The sequence below is a fragment of the Thalassophryne amazonica genome, chromosome 4, assembly GCF_902500255.1.
Source record: "Thalassophryne amazonica chromosome 4, fThaAma1.1, whole genome shotgun sequence".
In the NCBI taxonomy this organism is placed as follows: domain Eukaryota; kingdom Metazoa; phylum Chordata; class Actinopteri; order Batrachoidiformes; family Batrachoididae; genus Thalassophryne; species Thalassophryne amazonica.
Window position 1 is genome coordinate 140,585,344 of NC_047106.1, and position 19,804 is coordinate 140,605,147.

The following is a 19,804-nucleotide window of genomic DNA, read 5'->3' on the forward strand; positions in this document are numbered from 1 at the left end:
GGGCAGAGGCATCAGGTGTCCTCAAACTGCTGCAACCTTTTACCACGCATTCCGATTAATGGCATGTGTTGCTGGAGAATCATCAGGAACCATTACACACGGTCAAGAATAATGTTCCGCGTTGTTGTGTGCTGTCGCGTGTAACAGTGCATCGTTACATTCTGTCATGTTGTGAATGAGGCAAATTGTCTCCACACACACACACACACACACACACACACACACTCTCTCACACTCATATTCATCCTACTGTCAGTTGCTGAACAATTCAGATCACTCCAGTTTGCTCCTCAAAATCCACAGCGGGAGAACTTTGTGACTGCATGCTTAGTTGGGCTCTGTGCCATGGAGTGGCACACAGAGGAGGAGGAGGAGAGTGAGAGAGCCAGATATGTGGCTCCACGCGGCTCTCATATCACTCATTTTCCCAAACATCAGGCACATGCAGTAGGTGGAACACCTGCAGGAGCACGCCGAGGAGCATTGGAACGAGGCTTTTAGCCGACTTGGCGTCTCTGTCCTTCTTCAGCATACTGCAGCAATGAAACTGAATGCGGTGCAGCGGGGTTTAATTATGCGCACGTCAGAGAAGAACGCTGTCACGCTCTTATTAAGGATCACCGCTAATCAAGACAGATCAACACGCTCACTTGCAACCTCCACGACATGAGGCAAAATGAGGGTGGTGCTTGACATTCGTGGAAGATTTTTTTTTTGACAGCCAAAAACATGCTCCATGAATATCACGCACCAACACGCACTAGTAAGAAATCTATTCAGATGCATTAAGTCTTATTAAGAATGTCAGGAATGTGCCAAGAAAGATGCAAATATGACGCTATATACAATATTCATAACGCGTCTTGCCTATGTGTAAATGCATTAAGAGGTACATTTTGGACTGTATGACTGGATGTTATGGGGTCAAAACAGCAAGAATGGTGACAAAGGTCAGTTTCTTTGTACAGGGGTCAAAAGTTAAAGTTGCTCCAATTTTTGTGAAATGTGGTGCAAATTATTGGTTAACAGGGTTTTAAAAAGGAATCGTTTGCACCATGTGTCATGCTCACTTGTCATGTTACGAGGTAACATACTGTATGTCACATGTCATAGAATCTGATGTACGTCGACGTTCAAATCAAATCAATTTTATTTATATAGCGCCAAATCACAACAGACAGTTGCCCCAAGGCGCTTTATATTGTAAGGCAAAGCTGGGACTTCTGCTGGGACTGGTTGGGGCTGAGGGAGAGAACCAGGAAAAAGACATGCTGTGGAGGGGAGCAGAGATCAATCACTAATGATTAAATGCAGAGTGGTGCATACAGAGCAAAAAGAGAAACAAACACTCAGTGCATCATGGGAACCCCCCAGCAGTCTAAGTCTATAGCAATGTCTAAGGTCTAACGTCTATAGACATTTGACCTTTACTTTGCAAACCATGCATTCACAGTCAAAACTATTCCATTTATTAGTCCTATTTGCACCACATTTTATAACTCTGGCGGTGTTACCTTTCTTTCTTATTTGGTCGTTTACATCCTTGTTAGCTTCCACGAGGACTTTGCCTCCGCCAGGGAGAGCTACGCTGCTCTGGTTGCCATGGTGCATCGGTGAAACTGTGGTCCACGGCGGGGTCTGTTTGTGGAATCTGCCTGTGCGAACTTATCCAGGACATCCACGAAATCCTGGCTCGTAGTGTCCGTGTCTGCTCATTCTGACTTGGTCTCTGAGCAACCGATTGAGCCTGAATGCTCCTGTTTTGGATACGATGAGCTCAGCTCAGTCATTTATCCTGGATGTCTGAATCCTACGTTTCGTGCGGTTGGGCCCTGGTCCTCTCTCCCTGTTGATTATCTCAGCCAGTCAAGTTGTAACAGACACATGAATGAGCTAATCAGCTCGTGGCAGAGTAGGGAGAGATTGAACATGTAGGTTAGGTGGTACTTGAGGACTGGGTTGAGAACCACTGACCTATATGTACAGTAGTGTTCAGAATAATAGTAGTGCTATGTGACTCAGTAGAGATTCAGTAGATTCTCACAAATCCAACAAGACCAAGCATTCATGATATGCACACTCTTAAGGCTATGAAATTGGGCTATTAGTAAAAAAAAAAAAAAAAAAAAAAGTAGAAAAGGGGGTGTTCACAATAATAGTAGCATCTGCTGTTGATGCTACAAACTCAAAACTATTATGTTCAAACTGCTTTTTTAGCAATCCTGTGAATCATTAAACTAGTATTTAGTTGTATAACCACAGTTTTTCATGATTTCTTCACATCTGCGAGGCTTTAATTTTGTTGGTTTGGAACCAAGATTTTGCTTGTTTACTAGTGAGTTTGGGGTCATTGTCTTGTTGAAACACCCATTTCAAGGGCATGTTCCTCTTCAGCATAAGGCAACATGACCTCTTCAAGTATTTTGACATATCCAAACTGATCCATGATACCTGGTATGCGATATATAGGCCCAACACCATAGTAGGAGAAACATGCCCATATCATGATGCTTGCACCACCATGCTTCACTGTCTTCACTGTAAACTATGGCTTGAATTCAGAGTTTGGGGGTCGTCTCACAAACTGTCTGCAGCCCTTGGACCCAGAAAAAACAATTTTACTCTCATCAGTCCACAAAATATTCCTCCATTTCTCTTTAGGCCAGTTGATGTGTTCTTTGGCAAATTGTAACCTCTTCTGCACGTCTTTTATTTAACAGAGGGACTTTGTGGGGGATTCTTGCAAATAAATTAGCTTCATACAGGCGTCTTCTAACTGTCACAGCACTTACAGGTAACTCCAGACTGTCTTTGATCATCCTGGAGCTGATCAGTGGGTGAACCTTTGTCATTCTGGTTATTCTTCTATCCATTTTCTTCCACGTGTCTGTTTTTTTTTGTCCATTTTAAAGCATTGGAGATCGTTGTGGATGAACAGCCTATAATTTTTTGCACCTGCGTATAGGTTTTCCCCTCTCCAATCAACTTTTTAATAAAACTACGCTGCTGTTCTGAACAATGTCTTGAACGTCCCATTTTCCTCAGGCTTTCAAAGAGAAAAACATGTTCAACAGGTGCTGGCTTCATCCTTAAATAGGGGACACCTGATTCACACCTGTTTGTTCCACAAAATTGACAAACTCACTGACTGAATGCCACACTACTATTATTGTGAACACCCCCTTTTCTACTTTTTTTTTTTTTTTTTTTTTTTTTTTTACTAATAGCCCAATTTCATAGCCTTAAGAGCGTGCACATCAAGAATGCTTGGTCTTGTTGGATTTGTGAGAATCTACTGAATCTACTGGTACCTTGTTTCCCATGTAACAATAAGAAATATACTCAAAACCTGGATTAATCTTTTTAGTCACATAGCACTACTATTATTCTGAACACTACTGTATTGGCCCCGCATTAGACTGGTGACCTGTCCAGGGTGTACTCCACCTCTTGCACAATGACCGCAGGGACATAAATTTAGACTCCACTGACCAATCACAATAATGCTTGTTGATAACGTCATCGTCTCTTCCTCAGTGACTCTGAATGACTGGAAAAGGCTGCAGTCAGCGCTTCAGTCACAGACTCAATGTCCACCTCGACAGATTAAAACTTTTCCTTGTAAGAGTGTAAAATACTAAGATATTTTAACCCTCTGGAGTCGCTTGACTGAATTCAGTCATGTAAAAGTCACATCACCAAATTAAGCAATTGTCCAATTAAATTCACCAGGCTGTCTCTGTTTCAATGCGTTTTAAAAGTGCATGCTTTAAACTTTATGCAAGTTTTTAAATTTTGTTAACAGGCCTACTATAACCTGAATTCTGATTAATAATTTCTGCATTTTTTTTTTTTTGTGAATTTTGTGGTCATATTTGGTACGCGTATGTGCAGAACGCTGCGTAAACAGTCTCACATTTCCTCATTCAAATGCACTGAGAGCTCCGTCTTGGGGCAGGGGAGCGGAGAAAAACAAACTATGCCTTCTGCTTTTTCATTGGAACCCCATGACATGAGGCAGTCAGGATCATCAACCCACGTGGTGGTGTCTCTGAGGTATTTCTGGAAAAACACCACCAAAAGCAGACAAACTAACACTGTCTCCTGCTGGACAGAAGCAGGAATGGCCAAAATGAGATTATTCCAGTGCACAAAATACATGTCTAGCAAGTCAGAGAATCAGGGGCTCAAAATTAATTGTATCTGTTTTGTTTTTTTTTTCATTTATTTTATGACTATATGACCCATTCAGAAACACTTCCATTATAACTTTTACACTTATGTTTATATTGTGATATACGAGTATACCGTTACCGTGAAGGGATTTAATTTATATCGTGATGCATTTTAAGTCATATCGCCCAGCTCCATCTTTGCGCTTCAAAATGTGAGGAAGGTGTCTCCAGAAACTCCATCAATTTGAGGTTGAAGCTGCACTGGACACCTTCATCTAGTTAAATGTCTTTAGGGTCCAGCCCACCTGTCGTCTCTGCAAACTCACACCTAATTAAAACAATTTAAACAAACTATTTTGTTATTTGAAAAAGCTGTTTCCTGTTATATTTTAACATTAAATGAATGAATCATTAAACATGTCCATGAAGTCAAAGTTCAGTCAAAAAGACATTTGCAAAGGTAGAAAAAGCTCCGCCCCTAGTGTGCATAATTTTAAAACATCCTCAATTACTAGTCAAATTCATGTTTTAGAAATTACTGTCCTGATCACAACATTAAAAGCAATCATAGTCAGTGAGGACGTAATTAAATGTTGAAATGACTTAATTAAAAAATGATTTCATCATGAGGTTTAATGTCACATTGAGAAATCCTAATTAACAAACACACTGTAGTCGTCTCAACAACATCTGTTGTGTTTATAATAAATATTTATATTTATTTTTCTTGTCTTTTTTTTCCTGGAATGAAGGAATCTATCAGACTTAAAATTGTACACAATATTTTCATGCTAATGTATCTTAAATAAATAAATAAATGCCCAAGGTTCATTGTCATGTTAATCAAGAAATCATCTAATCTGAAACAACTACAATAGATATTTATGGTTTTAATCTACAGATGAACATCAAAGATATCAAAAGAATCTTTTTTTTTTTACTTTAACTATTTTAATTACAAGTAATTTAATGTAAGCAACATTTGTTTTGTTTTTTGTTTTACTTCAGAATGTACAGTAATCAGAAATTAATATTGAAGTAAAAAAAAAAACAAAGATGTTTTTGTTTATCCAGAAGTGGGAGTGGGTGTCTTCTTCTGTAAGCCTACCATCCTGAACACCAGCATGGGATCTAGGGCTGCAGCTATTGATTATTTTAGTAATCGAGTATTCTATCAATTATTCTGGCGATTAATCAAGTAATCAGATAAAAAGTACTTTGCATTTTTAATAGAGCTGGGCAATGATTAAAAATTTTAATCATGATTAATCACATGATTTCCATGATTAATTGCATTGTTGTATGCAAAATCAATCAATCAATTTTTTTATATAGCGCCAAATCACAACAAACAGTTGCCCCAAGGCGCTTTATATTGTAAGGCAAGGCCATACAATAATTATGTAAAACCCCAACGGTCAAAACGACCCCCTGTGAGCAAGCACTTGGCTACAGTGGGAAGGAAAAACTCCCTTTTAACAGGAAGAAACCTCCAGCAGAACCAGGCTCAGGGAGGGGCAGTCTTCTGCTGGGACTGGTTGGGGCTGAGGGAGAGAACCAGGAAAAAGACATGCTGTGGAGGGGAGCAGAGATTGATCACTAATGATTAAATGCAGAGTGGTGCATACAGAGCAAAAAGAGAAAGAAACAGTGCATCATGGGAACCCCCCAGCAGTCTACGTCTATAGCAGCATAACTAAGGGATGGTTCAGGGTCACCTGATCCAGCCCTAACTATAAGCTTTAGCAAAAAGGAAAGTTTTAAACCTAATCTTAAAAGTAGAGAGGGTGTCTGTCTCCCTGATCTGAATTGGGAGCTGGTTCCACAGGAGAGGAGCCTGAAAGCTGAAGGCTCTGCCTCCCATTCTACTCTTACAAACCCTAGGAACTACAAGTAAGCCTGCAGTCTGAGAGCGAAGCGCTCTATTGGGGTGATATGGTACTACGAGGTCCCTAAGATAAGATGGGACCTGATTATTCAAAACCTTATAAGTAAGAAGAAGAATTTTAAATTCTATTCTAGAATTAAGAGGAAGCCAATGAAGAGAGGCCAATATGGGTGAGATATGCTCTCTCCTTCTAGTCCCCGTCAGTACTCTAGCTGCAGCATTTTGAATTAACTGAAGGCTTTTTAGGGAACTTTTAGGACAACCTGATAATAATGAATTACAATAGTCCAGCCTAGAGGAAATAAATGCATGAATTAGTTTTTCAGCATCACTCTGAGACAAGACCTTTCTGATTTTAGAGATATTGCGTAAATGCAAAAAAGCAGTCCTACATATTTGTTTAATATGCGCTTTGAATGACATATCCTGATCAAAAATGACTCCAAGATTTCTCACAGTATTACTAGAGGTCAGGGTAATGCCATCCAGAGTAAGGATCTGGTTAGACACCATGTTTCTAAGATTGTGGGGCCAAGTACAATAACTTCAGTTTTATTTGAGTTTAAAAGCAGGAAATTAGAGGTCATCCATGTCTTTATGTCTGTAAGACAATCCTGCAGTTTAGCTAATTGGTGTGTGTCCTCTGGCTTCATGGATAGATAAAGCTGGGTATCATCTGCGTAACAATGAAAATTTAAGCAATACCGTCTAATAATACTGCCTAAGGGAAGCATGTATAAAGTGAATAAAATTGGTCCTAGCACAGAACCTTGTGGAACTCCATAATTAACTTTAGTCTGTGAAGAAGATTCCCCATTTACATGAACAAATTGTAATCTATTAGACAAATATGATTCAAACCACCGCAGCGCAGTGCCTTTAATACCTATGGCATGCTCTAATCTCTGTAATAAAATTTTATGGTCAACAGTATCAAAAGCAGCACTGAGGTCTAACAGAACAAGCACAGAGATGAGTCCACTGTCCGAGGCCATAAGAAGATCATTTGTAACCTTCACTAATGCTGTTTCTGTACTATGATGAATTCTAAAACCTGACTGAAACTCTTCAAATAGACCATTCCTCTGCAGATGATCAGTTAGCTGTTTTACAACTACCCTTTCAAGAATTTTGAGAGAAAAGGAAGGTTGGAGATTGGCCTATAATTAGCTAAGATAGCTGGGTCAAGTGATGGCTTTTTAAGTAATGGTTTAATTACTACCACCTTAAAGGCCTGTGGTACATAGCCAACTAACAAAGATAGATTGATCATATTTAAGATCGAAGCATTAAATAATGGTAGGGCTTCCTTGAGCAGCCTGGTAGGAATGGGGTCTAATAAACATGTTGATGGTTTGGATGAAGTAACTAATGAAAATAACTCAGACAGAACAATCGGAGAGAAATAGTCTAACCAAATACCGGCATCACTGAAAGCAGCCAAAGATAACGATACGTCTTTGGGATGGTTATGAGTAATTTTTCTCTAATAGTTAAAATTTTGTTAGCAAAGAAAGTCATGAAGTCATTACTAGTTAAAGTTAATGGAATACTCAGCTCAATAGAGCTCTGACTCTTTGTCAGCCTGGCTACAGTGCTGAAAAGAAACCTGGGGTTGTTCTTATTTTCTTCAATTAGTGATGAGTAGAAAGATGTCCTAGCTTTACGGAGGGCTTTTTTTATAGAGCAACAGACTCTTTTTCCAGGCCAAGTGAAGATCTTCTAAATTAGTGAGACGCCATTTCCTCTCCAATTTACGGGTTATCTGCTTTAAGCTACGAGTTTGTGAGTTATACCACGGAGTCAGACACTTCTGATTTAAAGCTCTCTTTTTCAGAGGAGCTACAGCATCCAAAGTTGTCTTCAGTGAGGATGTAAAACTATTGACGAGATACTCTATCTCACTTACAGAGTTTAGGTAGCTACTCTGCACTGTGTTGGTATATGGCATTAGAGAACATAAAGAAGGAATCATATCCTTAACCTAGTTACAGCGCTTTCTGAAAGACTTCTAGTGTAATGAAACTTATTCCCCACTGCTGGGTAGTCCATCAGAGTAAATGTAAATGTTATTAAGAAATGATCAGACAGAAGCGAGTTTTCAGGGAATACTGTTAAGTCTTCTATTTCCATACCATAAGTCAGAACAAGATCTAAGATATGATTAAAGTGGTGGGTGGACTCATTTACGTTTTGAGCAAAGCCAATAGAGTCTAATAATAGATTAAATGCAGTGTTGAGGCTGTCATTCTCAGCATCTGTGTGGATGTTAAAATCGCCCACTATAATTATCTTATCTGAGCTAAGCACTAAGTCAGACAAAGGTCTGAAAATTCACAGAGAAACTCACAGTAACGACCAGGTGGACGATAGATAATAACAAATAAAACTGGTTTTTGGGACTTCCAATTTGGATGGACAAGACTAAGAGACAAGCTTTCAAATGAATTAAAGCTCTGTCTGGGTTTTTGATTAATTAATAAGCTGGAATGGAAGATTGCTGCTAATCCTCCGCCCCGGCCCGTGCTACGAGCATTCTGACAGTTAGTGTGACTCGGGGTGTTGACTCATTTAAACTAACATATTCATCCTGCTGTAACCAGGTTTCTGTAAGACAGAATAAATCAATATGTTGATCAATTATTATATCATTTACTAACAGGGACTTAGAAGAGAGAGACCTAATGTTTAACAGACCACATTTAACTGTTTTAGTCTGTGGTGCAGTTGAAGGTGCTATATTATTTTTTCTTTTTTAATTTTTGTGCTTAAATAGATTTTTGCTGGTTATTGGTAGTCTGGGAGCAGGCACCGTCTCTACGGGGATGGGGTAATGAGGGGATGGCAGGGGGAGAGAAGCTGCAGAGAGGTGTGTAAGACTACAACTCTGCTTCCTGGTCCCAACCCTGGATAGTCACGGTTTGGAGGATTTAAGGAAAATTGGCCAGATTTCTAGAAATGAGAGCTGCTCCATCCAAAGTGGGATGGATGCCGTCTCTCCTAACAAGACCAGGTTTTCCCCAGAAGCTTTGCCAATTATCTATGAAGCCCACCTCATTTTTTGGACACCACTCAGACAGCCAGCAATTCAAGGAGAACATGCGGCTAAACATGTCACTCCCGGTCTGATTGGGGAGGGGGCCCAGAGAAAACTACAGAGTCCGACATTGTTTTTGCAAAGTTACACACGATTTAATGTTAATTTTAGTGACCTCCGATTGGCGTAACCGGGTGTCATTACTGCCGACGTTGAATTACAATCTTACCAAATTTACGCTTAGCCTTAGCCAGCAGTTTCAAATTTCCTTCATGTCGCCTGCTCTGGCCCCCGGAAGACAATTGACTATGGTTGCTGGTGTCGCTAACTTCACATTTCTCAAAACAGAGTCGCCAATAACCAGAGTTTGATCCTCGGCGGGTGTGTCGTCGAGTGGGGAAAAACGGTTAGAGATGTGAACGGGTTGGCGGTGTACACGGGGCTTCTGTTTAGAACTACGCTCCTCCTCACAGTCACCCAGTCGGCCTGCTTTCCCGGCTGCTCGGGATCTGCCAGGGGGGAACTAACGGCGGCTAAGCTACCTTGGTCCGCACCGACTACAGGGGCCTGGCTAGCTGTAGAATTTTCCACGGTGCTGAGCCGAGTCTCCAATTCGCCCAGCCTGGCCTCCAAAGCTACGAATAAGCTACACTTATTACAAGTACCATTACTGCTAAAGGAGGCCGAGGAATAACTAAACATTTCACACCCAGAGCAGAAAAGTGCGGGAGAGACAGGAGAAGCCGCCATGCTAAATCGGCTAAGAGCTAGTAGCTACGCTAAGCTAGCGGATTCCTAAAAACACGCAAAGTGAATAATGTGTAAATAATTTAGAGGTGATTCAGCAGAAGGAGTGCTTTAGTTAAGGCACGTAAAGATTACACTGGGAAACAAATCGTAATCTAGATAACTAGATCAATCTAACTGCGCAGATTAAACAGCTAACAGATACAGAAAAAACACCGCTGTGCTCTGGAACAGGAAGTGATACAATACCGCAGTGAGAGCCAACCACCAGTAGAGGCAAGCAAGAAAAAGAAAATCCAAAAAAGAATTCAAAAGTAGTGTATAGCACTATTTTATTTTAAATGTTCTGCCATATGAATGAAAGTGCCATAACGTTTGTTCTGCAAACACTTAACAGCATTTTGTCTGTGCAGTTGCAGTTAAATAAAATAAATAATGGTTACCCAGTGATGTCCAGTAGTCCCCAGTGAGAGCAACAGCAGGTGCACGTTGTAAAGTTGTGGCTTTTGCAGTCCTCTCCTTTTGTAGTGCGTCGTGACGGAATCTCATATGTGCTGTCATTTGTTGTGATTCTCAGAATGTCTCTCAGACCGACATCATCCACAACACTAATCGGCCTGCAGTCTGTAGCAATCCATTTCGCTGTTGCATTGCAAGCTTCTCTTGCCTTTGTTTATCTATACCATATTGGCCTCTCTTCATTGGCTTCCTGTTAATTCTAGAATAGAATTTAAAATTCTTCTTCTTACTTATAAGGTTTTGAATAATCAGGTCCTATCTTATCTTAGGGACCTCGTAGTACCATATCACCCCAATAGAGCGCTTCGCTCTCAGACTGCAGGCTTACTTGTAGTTCCTAGGGTTTGTAAGAGTAGAATAGGAGGCAGAGCCTTCAGCTTTCAGGCTCCTCTCCTGTGGAACTAGCTCCCAATTCAGATCAGGGAGACAGACACCCTCTCTACTTTTAAGATTAGGCTTAAAACTTTCCTTTTGCTAAAGCTTATAGTTAGGGCTGGATCAGGTGACCCTGAACCATCCCTTAGTTATGCTGCTATAGACGTAGACTGCTGGGGGGTTCCCATGATGCACTGTTTCTTTCTCTTTTTGCTCTGTATGCACCACTCTGCATTTAATCATTAGTGATCGATCTCTGCTCCCCTCCACAGCATGTCTTTTTCCTGGTTCTCTCCCTCAGCCCCAACCAGTCCCAGCAGAAGACTGCCCCTCCCTGAGCCTGGTTCTGCTGGAGGTTTCTTCCTGTTAAAAGGGAGTTTTTCCTTCCCACTGTAGCCAAGTGCTTGCTCACGGGGTCGTTTTGACCGTTGGGGTTTTACATAATTATTGTATGGCCTTGCTTTACAATATAAAGCGCCTTGGGGCAACTGTTTGTTGTGATTTGGCGCTATATAAAAAAATTGATTGATTGATTGATCTATAGTTCTCTTACATCCTGCATCTAACGTAGTCTGCTGAAGCCTTGTGCCGCAGTTTGTTTCGTTGAATGATTTGCTGGCATCAGCTGTATGTGCTGCATTTAGGTGATATTTAACACTCGGAGTACTCCGCTGATGAGAAACTTCAGCTTTGCAGTGGCTGAAAATAACTTTGGTTCTGGCTACTGCCACCAGTTCTTTTCTTTTCCAGTCAGGGACTCATCACACTGGTTCCTGTGAAGAACAGACTCTTACAAAAAAAAAATTTTTTACGTGAATGTGAGGCATTATTGGAAATCGTTTTGAGCGTCTGATGCAGATGGAAATGTGTTATATAAATGCAGTCCATTTACCATTTTTCCTATCCTGCAGCACTCGGTGCACAGCTCTCTGCAGGAGAACTTAAGCGGGCAGGAGAACGTTTTCCCCAGCGGCGGTGTGCGGCACACTGCAGGAGAACGTTTTCCCCAGCTCGGTGCGCGGCACACTGCAGGAGAACTTTTGCGGCTGCAGAAATACTTTTCCCCCAATAACCTTTCCCATTGTCGCGCAATGATCGCTGGGGATAAAGTTCTCCCTCAGTCCACACCAGAGAAACTTTGCGCGCTGTCCCATGGAAAGGTGCGTTATGAGGAAAGAAAAAAACTTAGTGTGAAACGATTGTCTTTTCTTACCCATAACAGACGAGAGTCCGGTAGCGACTTTAATCAGCGGAAAAATGAGTCACGTTTGACATCTTTAAGTGGCTTTGACTGAGTTTGATGAAAAATGATTTGTCTCTTTCGGTTAATTGTGGACCCGCTGGTTCTGATTTGGAAGCAGCAGGTCCACAATCAACCTCGAGAAATGATCATTTTCCCATTACACCCCCTTGGAAATGGTGTTGTTTTTCAGGCGCTGTTATAATGCTGGTGAGAACCCTGCAGATTATGCTCAGATTAATCCTAAGGACATTAGAAGTTGCACTCTGTATTTTCACACAAAATTGGTTGAGACTCTGTTTTTGTGTAGTACAGATGTTTCCCTTTTGCCTGATGAAGGAATGTTCAACAGTCACTGAGCTGGTTACACACAAACTGTTGCTTGGAGGAAAATGAATGCTTTCACAATGGTCTCATAAACTTCCCACAAGTGTAAAATCATTACAAATTCAATCATATGGAATGTTGTAATTATTTTCCATGTCTCCATGTCCTGTTCTCCGTCCTGTTACCAGATAAAATTTTTAACTTTTTCTCCTTGAGAGGGGGAGGCAAGCCCGTCTCCTAAACCCTGCCCCCTACCTCGGTCACTTCACTTCCTTGTTTCTCAGGATTCACTTATTTACATGCTTGATACTGTAAACCATTCAGGTTATGTATTTATTCTACATTTAAATGTCATTACAAGATAATTTCAAAACCACTTTCCTTTTTTGCTACAGAGGCCAGGTATATCAGGCAGGGTGCTCCGAAAATGGATTTGTGCTGAATTTTTTGAACATCCCTACATTGAAAACGTATCAACAAGAAAACCTTTATGGTTTCATTTGGACAAATGGAAAAACCTGTGAGTACTCTGAGAGACACGACCCTGCAAAGTTTCCAAGAAAGTACAATGTATGTACCCTTTAAAAGGTGCCGTGCCGTTGTACACACACACACTTTAGACACTGAAAACAGTTTGGAGTGTGAGCCTAATATTTTGGATTTTTCACGCTGAGACCATAATGTCCACAATATGAGAAACTCAAATCTGCGACCATGAACTGAGGGATTTTTGGAAATAAGTTGATTTCATGTGGAATGACCAGTGTTGCCACAGTTACTTTGAAAAAGTAATCCAATTACTGATTACTCCTAGAAAAAGTAACTTAGTTACTTTACTGATTACTCAATTGTAAAAGTAACTAAGTTAGATTACTAGTTACTTTTTTAGTTACTTTTCCCAGCTGTCGACAACAACCCTCTGCCACCTCAACATGACAATACCTGTTTTGCCAAAATTCACTTTATAGTCACCCTTTCTTGACTTCAATGAAAATAAATACTTGTTTTATAAAAAGTAAAATAAAGACCTCTTTCTTGACCTCATATTTAACTGTTGACAGCACTGTAACAGTAAAACTTGCAATTTCGAACCTACATTTTTTATAAATGTAACTATTAAATTCTAACATTTTCTAACATTTAAATTCTCTCTAAACATTTTACTTGTCGAAATTATTGTTATTTTAAGCAATATTAGTAGTTGTAGTAAAAAACGGCTTCAAAACTGGACCTTTAATCTAGTGGTGTTGTGAGGGGGGGCACATCCTTGCCCCACGCCCCCATTCCATCTGGATTCGCCCCTGCTTTGTTGTTTGAGCACAAAGAATGGATAACATTTATTTATTTATGCGTTTCACATCATGGGTCCTCAGAAAGAGAGTTTAGGTGCATTTGAGTGGAAAATAGTGTTAGTTGTTGACACGTCGCGGAGGATCAGCTGTTTTAATGACCAGATACAGAGCGGCTCAGCTCAGAATTCTAAATAAAGGAGGAAAAAAGTATAAAAATGTCTTTGTAAAGCTCAGTGCAGGTGTGCTGATCACCGCGCTTTAAGAGGTGAGAGCGAGTCGAGCAGCTGCAAAAAGCGCGGATGAAAAGCTCACAGCTCGCTTAAAGTGGGCAGTTCAGTCGAACCCCGACCTCCTGCCCACGGACCAAGTTTAATGCTGCTATCGACCCACAATGAAAAATAATAGTAACGCACAGTGACATGGAGAAGTAACTTTAATCTGATTACTGATTTGGAAAGATTAACGCGTTAGATTACTCATTACTAAAAAAAAAGTGGTCAGATTAGAGTAACGCGTTACTAAGTAATGCGTTACCGGCATCACTGGGAATGACCCACATGAGTAAGGAACATAGAAAGTGTTTCAGCACCCATTGCTTTGTCTGTTGTCTGGTCTGACTGTAATTTGACCCAGCTGTGTCTCTGTCCCTCCAGCAGGCCAACGAGGCTCTGCACCACCAGCACCAAGTGGCTGGAAACAGCTTACTGCCTCTGCTTAACTCTGCAACAGAACCACCTGACCAGAAACCAGTGTTACCCATTCCCTTAGACCAGAAGCCCCCTGTGAGCGCCGCAGAACTGCTCAAAGACAATGTAGCCAGTGGGACTGGTGTCGCCGCCAGCGGGGGGCCTCCTATTGTGGTCAAAAAAGAGCCCAAATCAAAGACACCTTTCATCTGTGGCTACTGCAACAAAGCCTTCCGGGACAGTTACCACCTGCGGCGGCATGAGTCTTGTCACACGGGCATAAAAATGGTTTCACGGCCTAAAAAAACACAAACAGCACCCACCATGGTGCCGCTCATATCTACTGTACCACGTGAGAACAGCGGAAACCCTTCCTATGTTACTACTGTAGCTGGTATCCTGACGACGGCCACCACGTCGACGTCCACAGGCACTAGCATCATGACCCCAATGCAGCACCAGCAGCAGCAGCAAGTCATCCCCAAGAAGCCCCCCAAACCAGTCAAGAAGAATCACGGTTGTGACATGTGCGGTAAGGCTTTCCGTGATGTATACCACCTCAACCGCCACAAGCTGTCACACTCTGACGAGAAGCCATTTGAGTGTCCCATCTGCCAGCAGAGGTTCAAGAGGAAGGATCGCATGACCTACCACGTGCGCTCCCACGATGGAGGCGTTCACAAGCCTTACATCTGCTCTGTCTGTGGAAAGGGATTTTCTAGGTATCACATGTGCATGAACATTGATTTTTTTTAATTTTTCTTAAATGCCTGATTTCTTAGCGGCACAGCTGTACTATAGTGATATATTAGTTTTTGTTTTTCTGAGTGCGCTTTCTGATTCTTTCCTGTACATTCGAATTGTGATGTAATGTTCCATTTACAACCCCAGTTCCAATAAAGTTGGGATGTTGTGTAAAATATAAATAAAAACAGAATACAATAATTTGCAAATCCTCTTCAACCTATAATCAATCAATCAATTTTTTTATATAGCGCCAAATCACAACAAACAGTTGCCCCAAGGCACTTTATATTGTAAGGCAAGGCCATACAATAATTATGTAAAACCCCAACGGTCAAAACGACCCCCTGTGAGCAAGCACTTGGCTACAGTGGGAAGGAAAAACTCCCTTTTAACAGGAAGAAACCTCCAGCAGAACCAGGCTCAGGGAGGGGCAGTCTTCTGCTGGGACTGGTTGGGGCTGAGGGAGAGAACCAGGAAAAAGACATGCTGTGGAGGGGAGCAGAGATCGATCACTAATGATTAAATGCAGAGTGGTGCATACAGAGCAAAAAGAGAAAGAAACAGTGCATCATGGGAACCCCCCAGCAGTCTACGTCTATAGCAGCATAACTAAGGGATGGTTCAGGGTCACCTGATCAATTGAATACACCACAAAGACAAGATATTTAATGTTCAAACTGATAAACTTTATTGTTTTTGTGCAAATATTTGCTCATTTTGAAATGGATGCCTGCAACACGTTTCTAAAAAGCTGGGACAGTGGTATGTTTACCACTGTGTTACATCACCTTTCCTTCTAACAACACTCAGTAAGTGTTTGGGAACTGAGGACACTAATTGTTGAAGCTTTGTAGGTGGAATTCTTTCCCATTCTTGCTTGATGTACGACTTCAGTTGTTCAACAGTCCAGGGTCTCCGTTGTTGTATTTTGTGCTTCATAATGTGCCACACATTTTCAGTGGGTGACAGGTCTGGACTGCAGGCAGGCCAGTCTAGTACCTGTACTCTTTTACTATGAAGCCACGCTGTTGTAACACGTGCAGAATGTGGCTTGGCATTGTCTTGCTGAAATAAGCAGGGACGTCCCTGAAAAAGACGTTGCTTAGATGGCAGCATGTGTTGCTCCAAAACCTGGATGTACCTTTCAGCATTGACGGTGCCATCACAGATGTGTAAGTTGTCCATGCCATGGGCACTAACACACCCCCATACCATCACAGATGCTGGCTTTTGAACTTTGTGCTGGTAACAATCTGGATGGTCTTTTTCCTCTTTTGTACAGAGGACACAACGTCCATGATTTCCAAAAACAATTTGAAACGTGGACTCATCAGACCACAGCACATTTTTCCACTTTGCGTCTGTCCATTTCAAATGAGTTCGGGCCCAGAGAAGGAGGCGGTGTTTCTGGATGTTGTTGATGTTTGGCTTTTGCATGGTAGAGTTTTAACTTGCACTTGTAGATGTAGAGATGAACTGTTAACTGACAATGGTTTTCTGAAGTGTTCCTGAGCCCACGCGGTAAGATCCTTTACACAATGATGTCGGTTTTTAATGCAGTGCCACCTGAGGGATCAAAGGTCACGGGCATTCAATGTTGGTTTTCGGCCTTGCCGCTTACATGTAGAAAGTTCTCCAGATTCTCTGAATCTTCTGATTATATTATGGACTGTAGATGATGGAATCCCTAAATTCATTGCAATTGAACATTGAGAAACATTGTTCTTAAACTGTTGGACTATTTTTTTCATGCAGTTCTTCACAAAGTGGTGATCCTCCCCCTTTCTTTGCTTGTGAATGGCAGAGACTTTTGAGGATGCTCCTTTTTATACCCAATCATGACACTCACCTGTTTCCAATTAGGTGTTCTTTGAGCATTCGTCAACTTTCCTCGTCTTTTGTTGCCCCATCCCAACTTTTTTGAAACGTGTTCCAGGCATCCATTTCACAATGAGCAAATATTTGCACAAAACAATAAAGTTTATCAGTTTGAGTTGAATATAGGTTAAAGAGGATTTGCAAATCATTGAATTCTGTTTTTATTTACATTTTACACAACATCCAAACTTCATTGGAATTGGGATTATAGCACAGAGTTGAACTTAACAGTTTGACAGCAAACCGGTAAAACTTGTCTATGAGCGTCACAGCATCATGGCAGCAGCCTGCTGTTGGCGCACTGAGGAAACGTTAAAGCGTGTGACCACATGGTCAGTCTAAAGTAGAACTGGTCATGTGATAAGAAAGGAAACCGCTTGGACAAACATTCTGTAAGTAAGGAAGTAGAATAGCGTCAGCCCGGTTTCTCTGCTGTCACCGTGTGCGCACAGCGTAAGGATCATCATCTGTACCAAAGGAAGGGCTTCTGGCTGCACACGCTAGTCAATACTGAAGTATTTTTGGATGACTGACTTTGGGACCAAAATTCCTGAATATTCTCAAAATTACACCACCTGAGTGCTGGGCAAAATTATATTTAGGCACATTTAATGTAAGGTAATGGTGGGCGTGTCCTTGCCACCCGTTGACGATGCTTCAGTTGCTTGTTGATTTTGCCACTTTGTTCTGACAGACTTGTTGTTTGGCAGATGAGACTGTGAAATGTGGCTTTAATTAGTCTGCTCCCATCATGTGCTTGTTCGCTTCTACACTTTAATTCCTGGGGGACCCGGCACACTGACAAATCCTGGTCTCGTCTTTTTACCTGAGTCACCTAAGGCAGAGCAGGTTTAGGAATTGTGTGTATGTGCGTGAGAGAAGTCTTGACAAATAATTTGTATGTCAAACTCAAACTTGGTCCAAATGGTCAGTTAGATGAGTTTTTCGTGGAGTATTTTGAGGTTTTGATTGTGAGCTCCAGGGACCTGAGTCTCTGAAACAGAGTCTATGTAAAACAGCACATGGACTTCAGGAGTCCTGATGAAACTTGCCACTGTGGATTATTGTCCTTTACTTTACTGAAGCGCACAGAGCAGATAGTCAGCTGTACCTTCTCTGAAATGTGTTTTTGCTCAATCAATCAATCAATTTTATTTATATAGCACCAAATCACAACAAACAGTTGCCCCAAGGCGCTTTATATTGTAAGGCAAGACCATACAATAATTACGTAAAAACCCCAACGGTCAAAACGACCCCCTGTGAGCAAGCACTTGGCGACAGTGGGAAGGAAAAACTCCCTTTTAACAGGAAGAAACCTCCAGCAGAACCAGGCTCAGGGAGGGGCAGTCTTCTGCTGGGACTGGTTGGGGCTGAGGGAGAGAACCAGGAAAAAGACATGCTGTGGAGGGGAGCAGAGATCAATCACTAATGATTAAATGCAGAGTGGTGCATACAGAGCAAAAAGAGAAAGAAACACTCAGTGCATCATGGGAACCCCCCAGCAGTCTAAGTCTATAGCAGCATAACTAAGGGATGGTTCAGGGTCACCTGATCCAGCCCTAACTATAAGCTTTAGCAAAAAGGATAGTTTTAAGCCTAATCTTAAAAGTAGAGAGGGTGTCTGTCTCCCTGATCTGAATTGGGAGCTGGTTCCACAGGAGAGGAGCCTGAAAGCTGAAGGCTCTGCCTCCCATTCTACTCTTACAAACCTTAGGATCTACAAGTAAGCCTGCAGTCTGAGAGCGAAGCGCTCTATTGGGGTGATATGGTACTATGAGGTCCCTAAGATGAGATGGGACCTGATTATTCAAAACCTTATAAGTAAGAAGAAGAATTTTAAATTCTATTCTAGAATTAACAGGAAGCCAATGAAGAGAGGCCAATATGGGTGAGATATGCTCTCTTTATGTTGGTAAGGCAGGATTTTGTCACATCGTGTAGTGAATGGCCAATTTTAAGAAAGTGCCCAAGTTTGAGATCAGGCTCAGAGATGCAGGTTAGAGTCGTAAGTCCATAAGCATTTGGACAGTCACTGTTTTTAGCATTTCGGAGTTGAAATGAAACAGTCATCATGTTGTAACGAAGACTTTTAGCCTTAATTCAAGGTTTTCAAGAAAAATATCACATGAACTGCAGTCCATCACTTTTCTTAACGCAAGTCGGGATGGATACATGAACATTTTCTTGGACTTCACTACAATCAGTAACTAAGAAATACAAACAATATGGTTCTGTATGATAAATCTGTCCAGAGAAGTCATTTCTCCAATAGCACTGCAAGAAATAGACTGGTGAGGGAAGCCACCAAGATGCCCACACAGCTCTGACATAATTATAGGTGGCTGTGGCTGTGATTGGAGAAATTGTTCATCGTGCAGCATTTGTCTGTTTTATCACCAGTTACACAGCTTCATGGTGGAACCGAGAAGGATTTTCATCCATGAAGGGAACTACACCATCTCCAGCTGACACATTTCTGTATCATCCTGCAGGCCGGATCACTTAAGCTGTCACGTGAAGCATGTTCATTCTTCAGAGAGGCCGTTCAAGTGCCAAGTTACGGTAAGTCAACTGACTCTGTCTGTTCATGCTTATCTTTACAGTGAGGAAAATAAGTATTTGAACACCCTGCAGTTTTGCAAGTTCTCCTACTTAGAAATCATGGAGGGGTCTGAAATTTTCATCTTAGGTGCATGTCCACTGTGAGAGCCATAATATAAAAAAAAAAAAAAAAATCTGGAAATCGCAATGTAATATATATCATCATCAATTTCATCAATTTTATTTATATAGCGCCAAATCACAACAAACAGTTGCCCCAAGGTGCTTTATATTGTAAGGCAAGGCCATACAATAATTACGTAAAAATCCCAACGGTCAAAACGACCCC

The 19,804-nt window shown here is 41.4% G+C and overlaps 1 protein-coding gene across 3 annotated transcripts in view; it reads left to right on the forward strand.

The window, feature by feature from the left end:
- The window catches only part of LOC117508844 (vascular endothelial zinc finger 1-like), a 79,752-nt gene that overhangs the window by 40,720 nt on the left and 19,228 nt on the right, over positions 1 to 19,804 (forward strand). For all 3 annotated transcript variants that reach the window (XM_034168692.1, XM_034168693.1, XM_034168694.1), the window contains exons 2-3: positions 14,254 to 15,008; positions 19,407 to 19,476. In XM_034168692.1, the coding sequence (XP_034024583.1) occupies positions 14,254 to 15,008; positions 19,407 to 19,476 (825 nt within the window). The remainder of the gene's footprint in view (positions 1 to 14,253; positions 15,009 to 19,406; positions 19,477 to 19,804) is intronic.